This window comes from Watersipora subatra, chromosome 2, assembly GCF_963576615.1.
Source record: "Watersipora subatra chromosome 2, tzWatSuba1.1, whole genome shotgun sequence".
Lineage (NCBI taxonomy): Eukaryota > Metazoa > Bryozoa > Gymnolaemata > Cheilostomatida > Watersiporidae > Watersipora > Watersipora subatra.
Window position 1 is genome coordinate 64558580 of NC_088709.1, and position 18214 is coordinate 64576793.

Genomic DNA, 18214 nt, shown 5'->3' on the forward strand with positions numbered 1-18214 from the left:
ATGGCAGTCATTTTGACTAAAGACGTGTCTGCAGATGATACCTCACAGCAAGAGAATACCGAAGAGGCGCCAAAGAAGGTGCCAGCCGAGATGTACTCATGCGTGCTCTGCGCCGTTATTGAAGACTTCCAGGTTTGTCTAGAACATTCCGTTTTACAAAAACAGGAAGCATTTCTTATTCAGTAGATTTGCTCCAATTTAAAGAAACTGATTAATTTCACCGTGCTACTCGAGAGGTTATGGTGCTATCAATGTCGTTAATTAACTGATGTATACCTGTTTCTATTACCTGTTTCTATTATTATTATTATTATCTTTACACTAGTCAGCTGGTAGTCCCTTGCGTCATGAGAGATCATCATATGTATCTATCTGCGCAATTACTTCATGATGCAGACAGGTGTTAGAGTGGTGCAGTTGGTAGTCTGCCTGGCTGCAAGCAGAATGTGTGAGTTCGATTCCTGTGCAGTGTGTTTGTTTTTTCTAACTAAGCATGGCTTCGGACGGACATGGCTCTTATTGCATTAAAATTTTTGCATCTCTTCGATTCAATACCGGTTTAATTCAGTACCGATTCAATTCAGTACCGATTCAATTCAGTACCGATTCAATTCAGCACCGATTCAATTCAGTACCGATTTAGTTTAGTACCGATTTAATTCAGTACCGATTCAATTCAGTACCGATTCAATTCAGTACCGATTCAATTCAGTTTTCAATTCATTTCATCAATTCAATTTATTGTCCTTTTGCCCTAAAATATACAAAAATGATTTACGATTGATTTAGTGATTTTTTAAATTCTACGTTAATTACTTTTAAAGACTTTGCCAGGTTAAGAGTAGACAAATTTTTTAAGCATTTTGTAGTCCACCTACATTATACCATATAAAGAAGCAGAATACTATTTTTTCTTAAGTGATTTGAAGTAATCCTAATTCTGGATATCTGTTGCTTGGCACCTAGGAAAGCTATAGTGCCGTTGATACATTTAATTGTCAAAAAATTTTGCTGTGAATTAATAAAATCTCAACTTCAATTTTTTCATTTTGCTTAATTATTTATGTTAAAACGGTTTAATGGTCACCACTTCATAAGGAAACTTCCAGCAAAGTTTGCAATACTTGGGTCTCCAACTGTTCTGCATTTATCTTGACATTGATTAAACTTGTATACTCCGGCTCACCACATTGCATCACAAAATCTTTGAGCATATTGCCTTATCCCAAACTTGCTGGTTTCTGCCTTTGTGTTACAGATTTTAAATATCTGTGTAAACTATGCCCAGAATATTTGTATTTATCCTTCCACACATATAACAAACATTGTTTTCTATTCCATGACACCAACATACTGTTTCAACTTATGAACTTTCTGTTACTACAACCTACAATTTACTATCCAGCCTCCTCCGCAATTTTATTAGCTTATCAACTTTTACAATGATTTTGTTCAACTCAGTAATTACTGATTTCTGTCTCATTTTTATTTTTTAGTCTGAAACGAAAATCATAATTTTTTGATGATTTAGTAGTTCCAAAAAAAATTATACATGTATACAACTTGCGTCTGTTTCAGTGGGAGATTCCTGACATCTCTTCTCCGGTAAAGTCCACTCGGCGGCATCCTAGGACTCAGCCTATGGTGAAGAACTATGTCTTTAATTTTCATATCGGCTTCAGCTCTATGCAATCGCTGTCTACATTTACTGGGGCATCTTGCACCAAGCCCGCCCATCTAGTCAAAGCAATAATGTCAAAAACTGCGGAGCAGAAATGGAATGAAAAGTGTATAGGATTATTTTGGGTTGACTCCTCTCCCAGTGATTCGCACGAGGTAGGTTATCTCCACCTGACTATGGCACAACTGCATCAGGATTTAGTATTTGAACCCATTTTACAGGATTTTAAGGCAAACAATAAATGGACTTGCAGTGTTCATTCACATGTTGTTATTCTTAAAATGAGTTTGGGAATAACAGTGAAGATGTTGTAAATTTAAGAATGCTTAGAGAACAGTTCACTTTTTATGAAAAGTAGTGAGCATCTAGTAGGAGTAATTTTCTCATGGAATAATTAATAATTATAGTTATCATAGTTAGAGGCAATAATGTTACCATATCCTATTCGTTTATTCAAGGCTTTTATATTACATCGTTTTAAATTGTAGTATTTGTCACGAGATCACATCTTACTATGTTGGTGTTCATCTGAGATCGATTAAACATAGAAGTAACTTTTAATCTATTGATTAATCTATTTATCTACTTTTAACTTTTGATCTATTGAACATAGAGTTAATTTGCAATGTTCACCTAAGATCTATTGAACATAGAGTTAATTTGCAATGTTCACCTCAGATCATTTGAACATAACTTAATTTGCAATGTTCACCTCAGATCTATTGAGCATAGAGTTAATTTGCAATGTTCATCTAAGATCTATTGAGCATAGAGTTAACTTAAAATGTGCGCCTAAGATCTACCTGTTCAGCGTTATGATAATATTTCATAAAGTTAATTACAGATGTTTGCTTCTTAAACGGGATTGTGGGTTCTCATCTTACTGAAGGTTAGATCTTCAGCTCTAAACTGAATACAATGCACCCTCAGGATAAGATTACCCTGATATACGATTTTTTCACCTCATTCAGTGGAACGTGATGATTTTTTCACCTCACCATACGAATCTTATTTCACCTTATGAATCCTACAAAATTTTCTACCAAGTTCAAATTTGACAGCCGGTGTGCTTATTACGTACATAAAAAAACAAACACACCTAATAAACAGGTCAGCTAAACGTTATAGCGGAAGCGTAGACAGAATCCGATAAGTAATAAAATTTTAGGGATAAAAAGTTGAAATTCAGTAAAATAGTTGAAACACATACTAAAACTTAACTTTTAAATATTTGAGTTTAGTAAGCTAAACTAAATTGAAGTGAACTCGGAGTTTATGGTATACGTACGTCTGCCTTGAAGGTAAGAACTTCCTACGGTACGTACTCCTTTTACTGCACACACACTGTGCATTGTAATGTTACTATAGTACTAAACACGCTAAAATTACTGTAGGTAACAATAGTTACTAAGGTTAACATACAATTTTGTTACTAATTTTAAATATGTACATCACTTATATACAATTTTGATAACTTTTACCAGTGGATGTTTGCATTATATAATTACTATGGTTTCTATACCCCTACATACGATTTTTTCACTATACGATGCCAACCCTGGAACGGATCAAAATCGTATCCTGAGGGTGCACTGTAACACAATAATTCTGTTTTATTGGTTGACTTTAAATTCAACTTTTAGTGCCTCTGTGGCCAAATGGATAAGGCATCTACCTCTTAAGCAGGGGATTGTGGGTTCGAGTCCCACCAGGGGTTACATTTTTAGTTATTATGGAATAACACAATAGTTCTGTTGCACAATAGTTTTGGTTATTGCCAACAGTGACTCTGTGGCCAAATGAATAAGGCATCTGCCTCTTAAGCAGGGGATTGTGGGTTCGAGTCCCACCAGGGGTTACATTTTTAGTTATTATGGAATAACACAATAGTTCTGTTGCACAATAGTTTTGGTTATTGCCAACAGTGACTCTGTGGCCTAATGAATAAGGCATCTGCCTCCTAAGCAGGGGATTGTGGGTTTGAGTCCCACCAGGGGTTACACTTTTAGTTAGCATGGAATAACACAAGAATGACGTTTCATGATTGTCTTTAATTATTGCCAACTGCGCCTCTGTGGCCAAATGGATAAGGCATCTGCCTCCTAAGCAGGGGATTGTGGGTTCGAGTCCCACCAGGGGTTACACTTTTAGTTAGCATGGAATAACACAAGAATTCTCTTTCATGATTGTCTTTGGTTGATGTCAGCAGTGCCTCTGTGGCCTAATGGATAAGGCATCTGCCTCCTAAGCAGGGGATTGTGGGTTCGAGTCCCGCCAGGGGTTATGATTTTAGTTAGCATGGAATAACACAAGAATTCTGTTTCATGATTGTCTTTGGTTATTGTCAACAGTGCCTCTGTGGCCTAATGGATAAGGCATCTGCCTCCTAAGCAGGGGATTGTGGGTTCGAGTCCCACCAGGGGTTACACTTTTAGTTAGCATGGAATAACACAAGAATTCTCTTTCATGATTGTCTTTGGTTGATGTCAGCAGTGCCTCTGGGGCCTAATGGATAAGGCATCTGCCTCCTAAGCAGGGGATTGTGGGTTCGAGTCCCACCAGGGGTTACACTTTTAGTTAGCATGGAATAACACAAGAATTCTCTTTCATGATTGTCTTTGGTTGATGTCAGCAGTGCCTCTGTGGCCTAATGGATAAGGCATCTGCCTCCTAAGCAGGGGATTGTGGGTTCGAGTCCCGCCAGGGGTTATGATTTTAGTTAGCATGGAATAACACAAGAATTCTGTTTCATGATTGTCTTTGGTTATTGTCAACAGTGCCTCTGTGGCCTAATGGATAAGGCATCTGCCTCCTAAGCAGGGGATTGTGGGTTTGAGTCCCACCAGGGGTTACAATTTTAGTTAGCATGGAATAACAAGAATTCTCTTTTATGATTGTCTTTGGTTATTGTTATGAATAAGGTATTTGATCGCTATAACTGGACATACGACAAACAAACACTTATATTTATACATGTATCTGTAGATTCTGCGGTGGAGTTTAGTAATGGGTGTATTTTTAGTTCCGATTGACTAAAGGTTGGAGTAGCTTGGAGGCAAAATAAAAGATTGCGAAACTTTGATAGTAACACCAGCTGTTGTCTATTGTCATTGTTATTCACACAAACCAAATTTTATAAAAATCCCTGTCTTCCAAATTATATTTTTCTAGAAATAATTTATTTCCTTTTCATTTATTTTCCTTTTTCTAATTTCATCTTTGTAACAACTTTATTCTGAATCACCTCACACCATGTCATAATCATTGAGCTTATATTTTAAGTTGAATTGTTTCAGTTTGTTTTCTGTCGAGTTAAAGCATACTGGCTGATGATCAGCCAGCTAATCGTGACAAAGTGATAGGAGTGTATCATGTCTGATACAAGTTTGATACATGTATCAAACACTCCTAAACCTTTTGAATCCACTACCATTCAAAGCTAGCATCTGCCGTAGCAACGATGCTTTGAAATTTGCCACCGAGCTCTCTAATGTGCTTCAGCCGTTACACAATAATTTGGTTTTGATGTCCGAATATTACTATGAATTCCTATATGTCGTAATGAATACATTTATAGGCTAGGGAAAGCCTTTTGCTTTGACAATTCATTTATAGCATAGGAGCCGGAAACTAAAATTTCACCAGTTTACTGAAAACTCTGAGCTATATCTGTAGTCTGTACATAACCTTGGGAAGTGTTAACTTATTATGACCTTCATAAAATATGTAATATACTAGCCAAATGGATGACATTACAGGGTTATTAAACAGCTTATAAACAGTCACAGATAGTGTGGTTGCCATTAGCTAATTTGAGTGAGCTAATATCTGTATTGCTAAACTCACTAATAAGAGCTGTGAGAGCAAGCTTTAGTGGGTGCTGCGCGTAACGCAAAGTCGCTATGCGTATTTTAACCCAGATAATGACTCATATCGTCCAATTATCGTCCATTACATCCAGTGTAACCTAATAGGTTAGCTTATCACCTGGTGAGTGGGAGGTTCAGAGATCAAATCTTCTGTGATACGGATTTTTCATTGCTAGATACCAATCGCCATAACTGGGCAGACCGGACGACAGACAGACGACAAGCTTTGAAATATAGATAGATGACATAAAAAGTTGGAGTTGGCAGTCCTTGCTTATATAGTGTTTTATTTCAGTCTTTCTGTTTATTTTTTTGCTTCAAGTCTATTTCATAGAGTTGAAATGCAGCGTGGAGTTGTGTTACTTCTATGAAGTGATGAATGTAACTAAATACTTAATAAAACGAATGTATCTATTATTTTGATGTTACGCAAACCTTGTCAGCTAGTTTTCTATTTGTTGAATAAAGCTTAAGGATGCTAGTTTGCTCATTGTCTGCTCGTTAAGAGCAGACAATTTCAAAGTCAGGCAAATGTGGGCGATAGCTTCTACTAACTAATAAAATACTTTACTGCACTGGTGTAACCATCCTTTCTTTCATATGAACGCATTATTTTTGAGGCGCTTGCTGTTTCTTACATTCTCATTAGCGTGTCTTCACCACATGTACAAGAACTTTGTAGCTATACGTCACATAATTCGAAGGAGAGGACAATTCCTGCGTTTGCTGTCTCTGGTGGCCCTGCTTATCGTAAAGGAATTTCTTGTGAAAGCCTTCCCTAGTTTTTAAATTATGGCTTAATATTGACATTGTTATAACATCAAAGCTAAGAAATACTATTTTTAATACTCTGCCGTAACAGGATGTTAACACTAAAGACTTCTGCCGAGCCGCTCTAAAGTCATATGGTGGAAATCTGATTTCACTCCCTCAGATCATCACTCTTGGGAACACAGCGGGTCTGGTAAGTACCACATCCATTCTGCTCATTGTCAGCCGTAAACATTGTGTAGTGGCAGAAGGGCGTCATCAGTGCTTGATCAATTTCTGTCAAACTTAACGGAAGGAGCCGATGCAAGAGAATATGATGATACATCACGAAATTACTTTCCATGTTTAAAGATGTAAAAGGAGATTTTTAATCTTTAAAAGGCTGCACCTTTGCTGATGTACATGTTTTTAAGTTTTGTAGATGAGCTGAAATTTTTAAGGTTTAAATATTTTGTTTGGAAGGCTTAGACATTCTTCATTAACAAATGGGAATAAATGAGAACTTGCAATAAATGACATAACCTGAGTTGGAACTATTAGTATAAAGCACTACACAGTCGAAGTATTTATAAATTTGAGTCATGCCATGTGGAAGATTTGCCACTAGAATACTAGATTAAAAAAGATAAATATAAATGTTGCACAGATGAGAATGCTTTAGACAAAAATTTAAATAACATCGTGGCTGATTTTCAACTCTCTTACTGCATTTATAGAGTTGTGTTCCTCTGTATTTGGATGAGAAGACAATTGAAGATTGTTCACTTACACGCATATGCATTACAGACATTGTTGTTCTTTTTTTGGCTAGTGGAGAAGTGAGGCTGAGTTGGAAACAAATATAATGCATGGAAAGAAGCTTCATTGGGAACACTTTTAAAGTAACTTTTTCCAGCTTGCAAGAGTGTATTAACTAGTTTTTGAAGGTCGGTGTTCAAAATCGCCTTTCTGCTTTCCTTTTGCACCGCGACAATGTTTGTAAGGAATATTTTTGCAAACATAGTTTTTGCTCGATGTTTTGCACCTGACCTTCATGTAAAAGAAATCTATGTAGATGAGTTGTTCTCTTCTTTTGAAACTTGGTATTTTTCAGTTACCAGCTGCTCTCACCATAGAAAATCACATGCAAGCACCTGTCACTCCTGTCTGTCACACGATAGCCAAACTTTTGGAGCCACAAGTTGTTTCAACGGAGGCCTGTCGGTCTAAACCTCTTTACATTTGCTCATCAGATAATGAGAAGGTCCTGTCTCTTAAGGTGTTGACGCTGAATTCTCAACGGTTTGTTCTATTATATTTATTGCAATACAGTCATACTTCGACTTACGAGCTTAATGCGTTCCGAGACTGAGCTCGTATGTCAATTTACTCGCATGTTGGTGCAATTCATTTATATATAGAACAATTAAATATATATTGATTGATTTCCATACTTTAAAAAAATGCAAATAAAACACTCAAAACAAAATATTGTAACAGAAAGAGCATGTTGGTTATTGTCCTAACTTACCACAAGCTTTTAAAAAAGCATTAAATAAAAAATAATGCAAGGAAATGTGATTAATTAAAATGTAAATTAAATACCGGTACATACAATAGCAGCTAATGCTAGCGTTTGCCAGAGAGGGAAATATTCTAGGAAGTTATAGAGAGTTATCCTTCATTACAACAGTTGACTTTGATAAATTTGAATTTTATCAACGTTTTAAAAGACAAACTTGGAAGCAAACCTAAAAGCAAACTTTCATTTTCAACCTAACGTGATTAAAATTTCTTCGGCGTTCATAGTTTGAAGTTTCTCGCTTGTTAGCTAATTTTTCCTTTGTTTCGCTTTCACGACTAGCCGGCCGTTTTAAGATCAACCTATCTAAGGACGTTTGTCTTTGTCGCCCTTTCAACATGTTGCGATTAGGACGAACACAGGTGTCGTCACAAACGGTTAATGTACGACCACTAGCCAACTTGTCCGAATGTTTATAGTTTTGATAGATAGCACCGGCCTTTTCACATAGCATCGTTCAGTTACGCTGTCACCGGCCAATTGTTGATCTTTTATTCAATGCCTGCGCAGTCTCTCCATCAGCGGTCATGAAGATCGCTGCGCCGTTTAGAAACTATGGTTAGTCCTTTTGCGAACTAAATAAATGCCCTGAATATAATCCTTCTGTTTGATAATTGTGGATGTATTTCTGTCATATGGCTGAGCTAGCTCAATCACGCATACACATTTCACATATTTTTCAATAATTTTCCGTTTAATCATTGTTATCATTTGCTTTTTCTTTGCATTTCATCTTTCATTTTACTGGCAAACTTTCGGTTTACACACAGTACCTTTAATTCACATAATTCTGCACTGAAAGTCGCGCCCAAAAAACACGGTACAAAAGTATAACCTGAGCAGTTGAAAAATACAGAGTGATGCTGTTGTCATAAAACACCTCCGGCATACTTGGCAACTGACTCACGTGCTCGTATCTCAAACATGGCTCGTATGTTAGTGCTAAAACGTGCTTAAAAGCTGGCTCGTATCTCAAGTTTCTCGTACGTTGGAGCACTCGTAAGTTGAAGTATATCAACTATATCATTATATATTGTTCTAGTTATTACATAATTGGCGGTAAGCCAGGCGACGCCCAGGTTTCTTTCATCTTCAATCAGATAGACAGCAATTGGATATTTAAAGGGCTGGTTCTGAGGAACCAGATGGAGTTTTGTAACCACATATTTTAGTGACTTAGTGTAAGGCACGAGCATATGTGTGCTCATTGTCAGTCATAAAAAATGTGTAGTGCCAGAGGGGTGTCATCAGTGCTTAACCAATTCCTGTCAAACTTAAGGAAAGAAGACAAGAAGAGAATATGATGATACGTTACGAAATTACTTTATGTTGTTTAAAGAGGCGTAAGGAGATTTTTGTAGTCTTTAAAAGGCTGCACCTTTGCTGATGTACATGTTTTTATAGATCATTTTTAAGTTTTATAGATCAGCTAAAATTTGGAAGATTAAGACATTTTTCGTTAACAAATGGAAATAAATTGCTCAGTCATGAATCTTGCTGACATTTAAAATGTTTTGAACTTGCAATAAATGACAGTGAACTTGAGTTGGAACTATTACTACAAAGCACAACATAGACAAATTATTTATAAAGTTCAAAAATTTGTGAATAAAGTATGAATAAAATCAGCGCGGAAATGTTTGCGCGCACTAACAGATATGCACACACACACAACGACAAATCTACCCCTATAGATTATATGGGTAGCTAAAAATATAATAATAATAATATAGATAGTATGTCACTAATTATCCTATTGTAAAAGATCATCATGTTTTGACAATAAAACTCACCAACTGTGCAGGAAATTCCTCATCAAACATAACTACATGTAAAAGGTTGCACTAGTGCGGTAATTGGTCAACTCACCATAGTTATTAAGCTTGTGAGGGGCATAGGCTGTGGGTTCGAGCTCCACATTGGGCATACTAAAGTTTTGTTGCCACAAACATGACCTCTGATTATTTTACATTTGTAGAATTTCTTAAAGCAATGTTTCTCAATTATTTCTGTCTTGATGCCCACTGGAAAGAAAAAATGTTGTGTTGTGTGCACTCCCCTCCCGCCACAACTATAAATAGTATCTGTTTCTAAAATTGTTATAAGTGCATCTCTACATCGCACTGTGTCCTTATTAACGTTAAAGAGAAGAACAAAGAAAGACATGGACCAACTTACATTAAAACATAACTTTATTACCTGCAACAGAAAAGATTTACGGTGTATCTGAAATGCACATCTGCAATTAAATAATGAAATTTAATCCTTAATTAAGCTATAAACATTTTCGACTGACCATGTCAAACCATATGATACTGATATGATACCATGTCAAACCATATAATACTAATACGATACCATGTCAAACCATATGATACTGATATGACACCATGTGAAACCACATAATACTGATATGATACCATGTCAAACCATATGATACTGATATGATACCATGTCAAACCATATAATACTGATATGATACCATGTCAAACCATATGATACTGATATGATACCATGTCAAACCATATAATACTGATACGATACCATGTCAAACCATATGATACTGATATGATACCATGTCAAACCATATAATACTGATATGATACCATGCCAAACCATATGATACTGATATGATACCATGTCAGACCATATAATACTGATATTATACCATGTCAAACCATATAATACTAATACGATACCATGTCAAACCATATGATACCATGTCAAACCATATAATACTAATATGATACCATGTCAAACCATATAATACTAATATGATACCATGTCAAACCATATAATACTAATATGATACCATGTCAAACCATATAATACTAATATGATACCATGTCAAACCATATGATACCGAAAAAATAAAATTACGTAAATCAATAAATAATTATGGAAATGAAATGAAAACTGATGACCTATATCAACTCAGAGCGCAATATTAAAAAATATTTAACCTGCTCTATGTGCTGTATGAGTGGTGAGTGTGCTCAGTGCAAACGAAACTTGCACACCACAGAGCAAATGCACCCTGTACTCCCTCACTCCTGTACCCTGCAATCACTTTGAGAATTAGAGGTCGGCTGTCCCTTGGTGGTGGTGCAACTGCCCTTTATTCTATGACAGTAAACAATAAAAATAGCTTGTTCTCTGAGGTCAAATGCATACCTCTAGATGAGCATCACTTCTCTTTGGTGAAGAGGGAGGGGTTGGGCGCTCCCCACTATTAAGAAGCACCTGACATCTTCAAAACTAAAGATTTATGACTAGAATAACTATGAGCATTGCAAATATGATTTATAAAACTTTTGGCAACCGTAGACAGTTACAAAGCTCTGCTTATGATCAAATCTACATTAATTAGGATTCCATGATGCGCAGTGCTTCGGAGTTGCGCTATCTCCGAATTAATATTATTGGATTCTCCAATATACAATGCAACAGTGTAGCAAATGTTTGTCATTATATTTGAAGTAATTCCATCATATGGAAGTTTCTCAAAATGTTGCAGTTTTGTAAATAAAAGCTCAAATTAAAAAGTCGTTAAAATATATAAAAGAAATGCAAGCTAAATTGGCTAGCACTTACCCTAGTCAATACTTCAGCAAGTCCGCTGAATATATCAATTGCCACATCTACCTGTACATCTACGCTACATTCACGTGTCTCTAAAATAAAGTAAATATTAAAATTGATTTTGACTTTAATTAATTTTATTATTTAGTCTTTTAGATTTAGTGTTTCTTAAGTAATGCGTTTGTTATAACGCTATGTGTGATTATCTGTGGAAGTATCGTAGGCTTTTGAACAAAAAATCCATCACGGCTTTCACACACCGCTATTTATACACTTCAATTTCACTTGTCTTTAATAAAAAATAATAAAATTGTTTACTGATTTCTATTTTTTTGAAGTGTAATTTGATTTAGCTTTTTGCGTTCGGTGTTTTTACCTAGATTTATGTAATGTATTAGTTTTAATGTTATGTATCATTACCTGTAGTACTATTATATAGGGTTTATAACAAATTGCGCAAATTAGTGTTTCCTTATAGATATATCTGCTTTAACATCAAAAGATTTTCACATGAACGCCCAAATAAACTTTGTATGTAAAGGTTTGACTATTGTCGTATGCTTTGTTATTGATAGGCTGCTGCCTGTGGAGTATCTCTATATCTGTGGTTTCACTCCTTCACACTCTGTTAGACTCGAATATCTGGATCAGTCTATCACCTACCTTTGCATCATCGGAGGAGATAACTCTACTTTCCCACAGTTTATTCTGGACATGACTCGTCAGGGCACAGTTCTGGTAACTACATATATATTGTGTTGATATGCATTCAGTGTGACATCACCGTTTAGTTTTTGCCTTTATATATCGATGATGCATTGAAATGCTGTATTCACCTTACAGTGATAGTAAAAAGCTGAAATCGAATATGTTCTAGCCACAAGGAGGCACAGCCAAATTGAGCTATGTCAAAAAATTGTTAGCTGATCTTTACAGAATATTTGAAGGCTGTTTGCACAAGGATTTCTTCAGAACGCTTTCTGGTGACAATACACTGTGATTGTTAATAATGTAGGAAGGGGTGTGTCCAGGAATATACCTTATATGTTATGAGTACAAGGGCTAACATATCTGTGTTTGTTTAAACATATTTACATGTAAATGTATGTGCTTTATTGATTTATTTAGTTATAGCCAAAAATACATTTTATTTAAGGCTAGTTTGTTGTGAGGAATCTCAATTTGTAGTAAACATGGTAGTGGATCCAGTGAAATGACCAGCTGAAATTTCTATCATGTCAAAAATACCTGTACTCACCTGTTTAAGGTGCTCATCTGTGGGATAGACAAGACCATGTACGTTTTGAAGGCTTTGACAGTTACAACTGCAACATTGGCACCCGTGAAGCCCACCTTTTGTTCTCTGCTGCAAAAAAGAGTTAATGACAAAACGCTCGGCGAGGGTAAGCAGCATGTTGATGCTTCGATTTGTATCTAAAATGATCTACTGTAATATTCAAAAGAAGCCTATAGTATTGTCAAAAATATATAAACCCTTGGCGGGACTCTAACTTGCAATCTCCTGCTTAGGAGGCAGATGCCTTATTTAGTACGCCGTAGGGACACTTAGACATTAGGGCAAAGAATACAAGTCATTATATGTAAACAAAAGGAGTTTTGTCAATGATAGGTGTTCAAACTAAAATCTTTGCCTCTGACTTATATATTAGGAATATCATTTGTAATTTTAAAGAGAGCATTTAGAGTTATGATTTCCTTTAAAACGCAAACAGACTGGTTCCTTCCTCATTGTATTGAACTGAACATCTGTCAATTTCACTGTATGCTGAAATGGGATGTCCGAGTAGTCCTATACATGGTGGGTGTAGGGTTATTATTGCGATTGCTAATGAGGTCTGCTCTCATAGCTAATACATCAAGTCGATGTTATCCAACAGTATATCAGTGCAGCACTAGATTTAAATATTAAAATTGTTAATGTTGTCATTCGAGAAAAATCTGTAATTATTATCTGCATACTGAGATATATACTCCACCACATATTGATTCACATGTTGATATACATATTGATTCACATGTTGATATACATATTGATTCACATATTGATCCACATATTGATTCTCATGTTGATACACATATTGATTCACATTTTGATATACATATTGATTCACATATTGATCCACATATTGATTCTCATGTTGATACACATATTGATTCACATGTTGATATACATATTGATTCACATATTGATCCACATATTGATTCACATGTTGATATACATATTGATTCACATGTTGATCCACACTTTGATTCACATTTTGATTCATAATTATCCTCTGACAACTTGCAGAACGAGTTACGACAGCCTTCACGGGAGCCTTAATAGATCCAACAGCACCTCCACACAGAACATACCCACAGGAAATATCAAAAGTTGGTCACAAAGACTGCTCTCCTTACGAGCTTCTCAGAGAAGCCTACAGGATGCGAAAGTTGAAGAGCCGACTTATTGAACCTGCTAAAGGTTCCAAAGGAGACAAACCAGAGTTGATCACAAGTTAGTTAATGTTATCTATGCCGTAACATATAACATTAGTCTGAGATCCTCTAGCGATAGAAATAGAACCCTGACTCAGTTTGGTGCGTTGTAAACATGTCCTGGCTGCTTTTGCTACATCATGGCTCTATTTTTTGTTTATCAGCGTGGTAAGTTTTATATAACCTTTGTTTTAATTACCCACTACAATACGAATTTACTTTTAATTTATTTATAAACAAGTTATGTTGACAATGGAGTTCTCCTCACATGGCGTTTGACATCGATGTGAAAGACACGGTAATACCTCACTTTTCATATTTAGTTGGGCCGAACCCCCCCCCCCCACCTCCGATAAGTGAAAATTCAGGAAGTAGAAACTAATAACTTATATCTAATGAAGTAACCTTTTTATTACTCATAAGCATTCTTCTTTCTTATGTTTAGTAGACAATTTTATGGGTCGAGAGTGTTTATGGGGCATGATGAAGGGTGTCACAAACACGTTTACATTTTACAAAACGTAGCAAGACAGACAGCGAACTGCGGTAACTGCTACCACAATGTAGCCAGAGGTACCACAATGTAGCCTGAGGTACCACAATGTAGCCAGAGGTACCACAATGTAGCCTGAGGTACCACAATGTAGCCAGAGGTACCACAATGTAGCCTGAGGTACCACAATGTAGCCAGAGGTACCACAATGTAGCCTGAGGTACCACAATGTAGCCAGAGGTACCACAATGTAGCCAGAGGTACCACAATGTAGCCAGAGGTACCACAATGTAGCCTGAGGTACCACAATGTAGCCAGAGGTACCACAATGTAGCCTGAGGTACCACAATGTAGCCAGAGGTACCACAATGTAGCCAGAGGTACCACAATGTAGCCTGAGGTACCACAATGTAGCCTGAGGTACCACAATGTAGCCAGAGGTACCACAATGTAGCCTGAGGTACCACAATGTAGCCAGAGGTACCACAATGTAGCCTGAGGTACCACAATGTAGCCAGAGGTACCACAATGTAGCCTGAGGTACCACAATGTAGCCAGAGGTACCACAATGTAGCCAGAGGTACCACAATGTAGCCTGAGGTACCACAATGTAGCCAGAGGTATCTCACTGAGTATTAGAGAAGTTCATGTATTTTAGTTTTTTATTTCAATTTAATTTTACTTTTTAACAGCGTTTAATAAAAGTTTTTTACCCCGCGAACTGCTGAAATCATGAAAGCTGAAGATGTATCGAAGGATTACTGTTAAGCATTATGGCCAAAAATATGTGCTGCATACATTCACCAGAAGTTAAATTTTTTGTAAAAAAACTGATGGCGAAACGCTCTTTTGACAAAAATCGTCACATTGAAAAATCTGCACAAACTATCTTTTGAGGGTCAAAATCATACCTTAGACCATAACGGTGTTTGTATCTTAGAGATGAGTTGCCGAATGGTTACAACATTTACCTTGTTTTAGTTTTAGATTGAAGTTAGACACTGGATTCAGTCCTTCATCTATATATTTAATATCAACATAATTATGTTCCTTTGTACTTTAACAGCGATAAAAATTGAGAAGCCATCACGACTAACACGGGGGAGCAAATGTCTGTCAGCAGTCGCAGAAAAGAAGAGGAGCTCTTTGGAGTTGCCGTCAAAGTCATCGCCAAACTCCGCAGCTACATCAGTGACGGCAGGAGAGTCGGCTACTCCCGCTAGGAAGAAGATAGTACCAACTACACTCTCTTCTCTCAGTACGACAGCGTTATGATTCGTTATGATGAGCCCACTTGATTTATTAATCTGTTTACCTCTGAAGTCCTTCCTCAATTACAGCAATTTTGTCATGCATGCTTGAAACCTCCTTATTTAGTGATTAGATGCTTACATTGTTACCGTTTTCTGTCATATCATAGACCTAGATACAGAGGAGGAACTTATCGGTTACGCGCAAAAAAGCTATGAAGAGGCCTGCGAAGGTACTGAGTCTCTTTACCTGACAGCTCAGAAGATAGTGAACACGGCGAGGGTGTTTTACCGACGTGAACTTAATCCTCAGGTCTGTGCTGTCTTATTTTCTGCTAACTGAATATTCACCACTAGCCATAGAGTTATTTGAATATCTATGACTAGCTATAAAATTGTTTGAATATCTATTACTATCCATAGAGTTATTTGAATATATGACTAGTCATAGAGTTATTTAAATATCTATGACTAGTCATAGTTATTTGAATATTTATTACTAGCCATAGAGTTATCTGAATACCACACCTCTAACCATAGAGTTATTGGCATGTCACTGCCTAGCTACAGAGTTATTTGAATATTACATCACTTTATATTTGAGTTATTTGAAAATCACATCACTTACCATAGAGGTATCTGAGTATCACATCACCAGCCATAAAGTTATCTGAATACTGCTTTATTAGCCATAGAGTTATTTGGATATTACACCACTCTATATTTGAGTAATCTAAAAATCACATCGATGACAATAGAGGTATCTGAGTATCACTGCCATGAAGTTAAATGAGTATCGCATCACTAACTATAGAGTAATATCTCACCAAATAACCGTAAAATTAACTCTATTTTATACATCATCTATAGAGCCACATGAATATCACGATGCTAGACCTAAGGCTATATGGGTACTCTAGATCACCTGTTTGGTTACAGAAAGTGTCATTAAAATATTCAAATATAAAATTCAATAACAAAGCAGTGGTTGTAAAGATTCATAAATTTAAAGGTTGACTTGCAACAAAATTCACATTACAGTTATTTGGTATCAAAAGATTCACCATGTTTTACTCTGTTGTGTTGTAAGTGCCAAATATGTGGAAATGTGATTACAAGCTCCTAAAAGCTCAAAAATGAAAAGTCGCCGTAGATTGGAATCTCTTTATTTCAATGACGTAACCACGAAATTTGGTTATCGTCTTGTCACGTATGTTCTCACGTGAATTGAAAGGCCAATACAAAGCTCAATATAAACTTATCGTAGTACTAGTTTTTGACAAACACTTCGGGTTTTACCGAAGACCCCGTATCAAATATATATGCTCGCTACTTTACAGTTTTGTTTCGGCATTATTCAATCGTCAAGTCGCTCTTTGATCATGTGACCCAATACTTCACAAATAATCTTTGCAGCACTTTTCGATTATCACAGGTGACCAACAGGCTCATCATGATTATCTGACAATGATATGTACTCCTTCGAGCTAAGGTTAAAAAGTTTAACGATTTTTTATGGTAAGTTATAAGATATCAGTGCTAAAAGTGACAGCATTACAATGACGATGAAACAGACGCGTAAGAACAATAGACATGGTTTTATTGAATGCGTGAAGTATATTTGTGAAATATTTCGACGAATAAGGTTGCAAGAAAATGTAAACAAAAACCATCTCTCACAACTACATCACATTTTAGCCGTTTTGGAAAGGGAATCCAAACTACGGCGGTCTCGTGTGGCTGCGATTTTCTGTTCGTTTCTGAGCTTTTAAGAGCTTGTAATCACCTTTCCACATACAGTCAAACATGGATAACTCGAACTTCACGGGACCAAGCGAAAGTGTTCGAATTATCAGAGCGTTCAAGTTATCAGGGCACTGTCACAAGTCCATGTATTTACTTATTTATTAGTAGATACATGTACATATACAAACTATAATATAAATCAAAAGCACAAATGGCTTGTTTCAAATTAAATGCTTCTAATGTAAAGTTTAAAACGTTTTCATGAAAAAGTATAGAGATTTTTCTACCACTTGAGGTTGGTTTGTTGTTTGAGGTGATGTTATTGCCAGGACGTTTTTTAGATTGACATTGGCAAAACTTGATCGTTGTTGAAATGCTCAAAAGAAAAGACATCAGTACATATACAAACTATAATATAAATCAAAAGCACAAATGGCTTGTTTCAAATTAAATGCTTCTAATGTAAAGTTTAAAACGTTTTTATCAAAAAGTATAGAGATTTTTCTATCACTTGAGATTGGTTCGTTGTTTGAGGTGATGTTATTGCCAGGACGTTTTTTAGATTGACATTGGCAAAACTTGATCGTTGTTGAAATGCTCAAAAGAAAAGACATCTTTTTCTTTTGAGCGTTTTACCCACGATCAATTTTGCCGATTTTTCTTGAAGTTTATGCAAAGATTACCTCACTTTACTTTGCTTCCGAAGGGCGATCGTTAAGCGGATGTTTGGTATAAATCAAATTTCGCCAAACCTTTAGAAAA

General features: G+C 36.2%; 1 protein-coding gene and 7 non-coding genes across 9 annotated transcripts in view; all 8 read left to right on the forward strand.

The window, feature by feature from the left end:
* LOC137387483 (treslin-like) overlaps nt 1-18214 on the forward strand; it is a 79885-nt gene that overhangs the window by 5099 nt on the left and 56572 nt on the right. For both annotated transcript variants that reach the window (XM_068073914.1, XM_068073915.1), the window contains exons 3-11: nt 8-132; nt 1579-1836; nt 6413-6514; nt 7415-7602; nt 12040-12202; nt 12732-12867; nt 13776-13982; nt 15523-15714; nt 15877-16019. In XM_068073914.1, the coding sequence (XP_067930015.1) occupies nt 8-132; nt 1579-1836; nt 6413-6514; nt 7415-7602; nt 12040-12202; nt 12732-12867; nt 13776-13982; nt 15523-15714; nt 15877-16019 (1514 nt within the window). The remainder of the gene's footprint in view (nt 1-7; nt 133-1578; nt 1837-6412; nt 6515-7414; nt 7603-12039; nt 12203-12731; nt 12868-13775; nt 13983-15522; nt 15715-15876; nt 16020-18214) is intronic.
* Trnak-cuu (transfer RNA lysine (anticodon CUU)) lies at nt 3326-3398 on the forward strand. The gene has a single exon. It is a non-coding gene; the product is annotated as a tRNA-Lys (tRNA).
* On the forward strand, nt 3750-3822 carry Trnar-ccu (transfer RNA arginine (anticodon CCU)). Its single transcript has one exon. It is a non-coding gene; the product is annotated as a tRNA-Arg (tRNA).
* Trnar-ccu (transfer RNA arginine (anticodon CCU)) lies at nt 3892-3964 on the forward strand. The gene has a single exon. It is a non-coding gene; the product is annotated as a tRNA-Arg (tRNA).
* Trnar-ccu (transfer RNA arginine (anticodon CCU)) lies at nt 4034-4106 on the forward strand. The gene has a single exon. It is a non-coding gene; the product is annotated as a tRNA-Arg (tRNA).
* Nucleotides 4176-4248, forward strand: Trnar-ccu (transfer RNA arginine (anticodon CCU)). The gene has a single exon. It is a non-coding gene; the product is annotated as a tRNA-Arg (tRNA).
* On the forward strand, nt 4318-4390 carry Trnar-ccu (transfer RNA arginine (anticodon CCU)). Its single transcript has one exon. It is a non-coding gene; the product is annotated as a tRNA-Arg (tRNA).
* Nucleotides 4460-4532, forward strand: Trnar-ccu (transfer RNA arginine (anticodon CCU)). The gene has a single exon. It is a non-coding gene; the product is annotated as a tRNA-Arg (tRNA).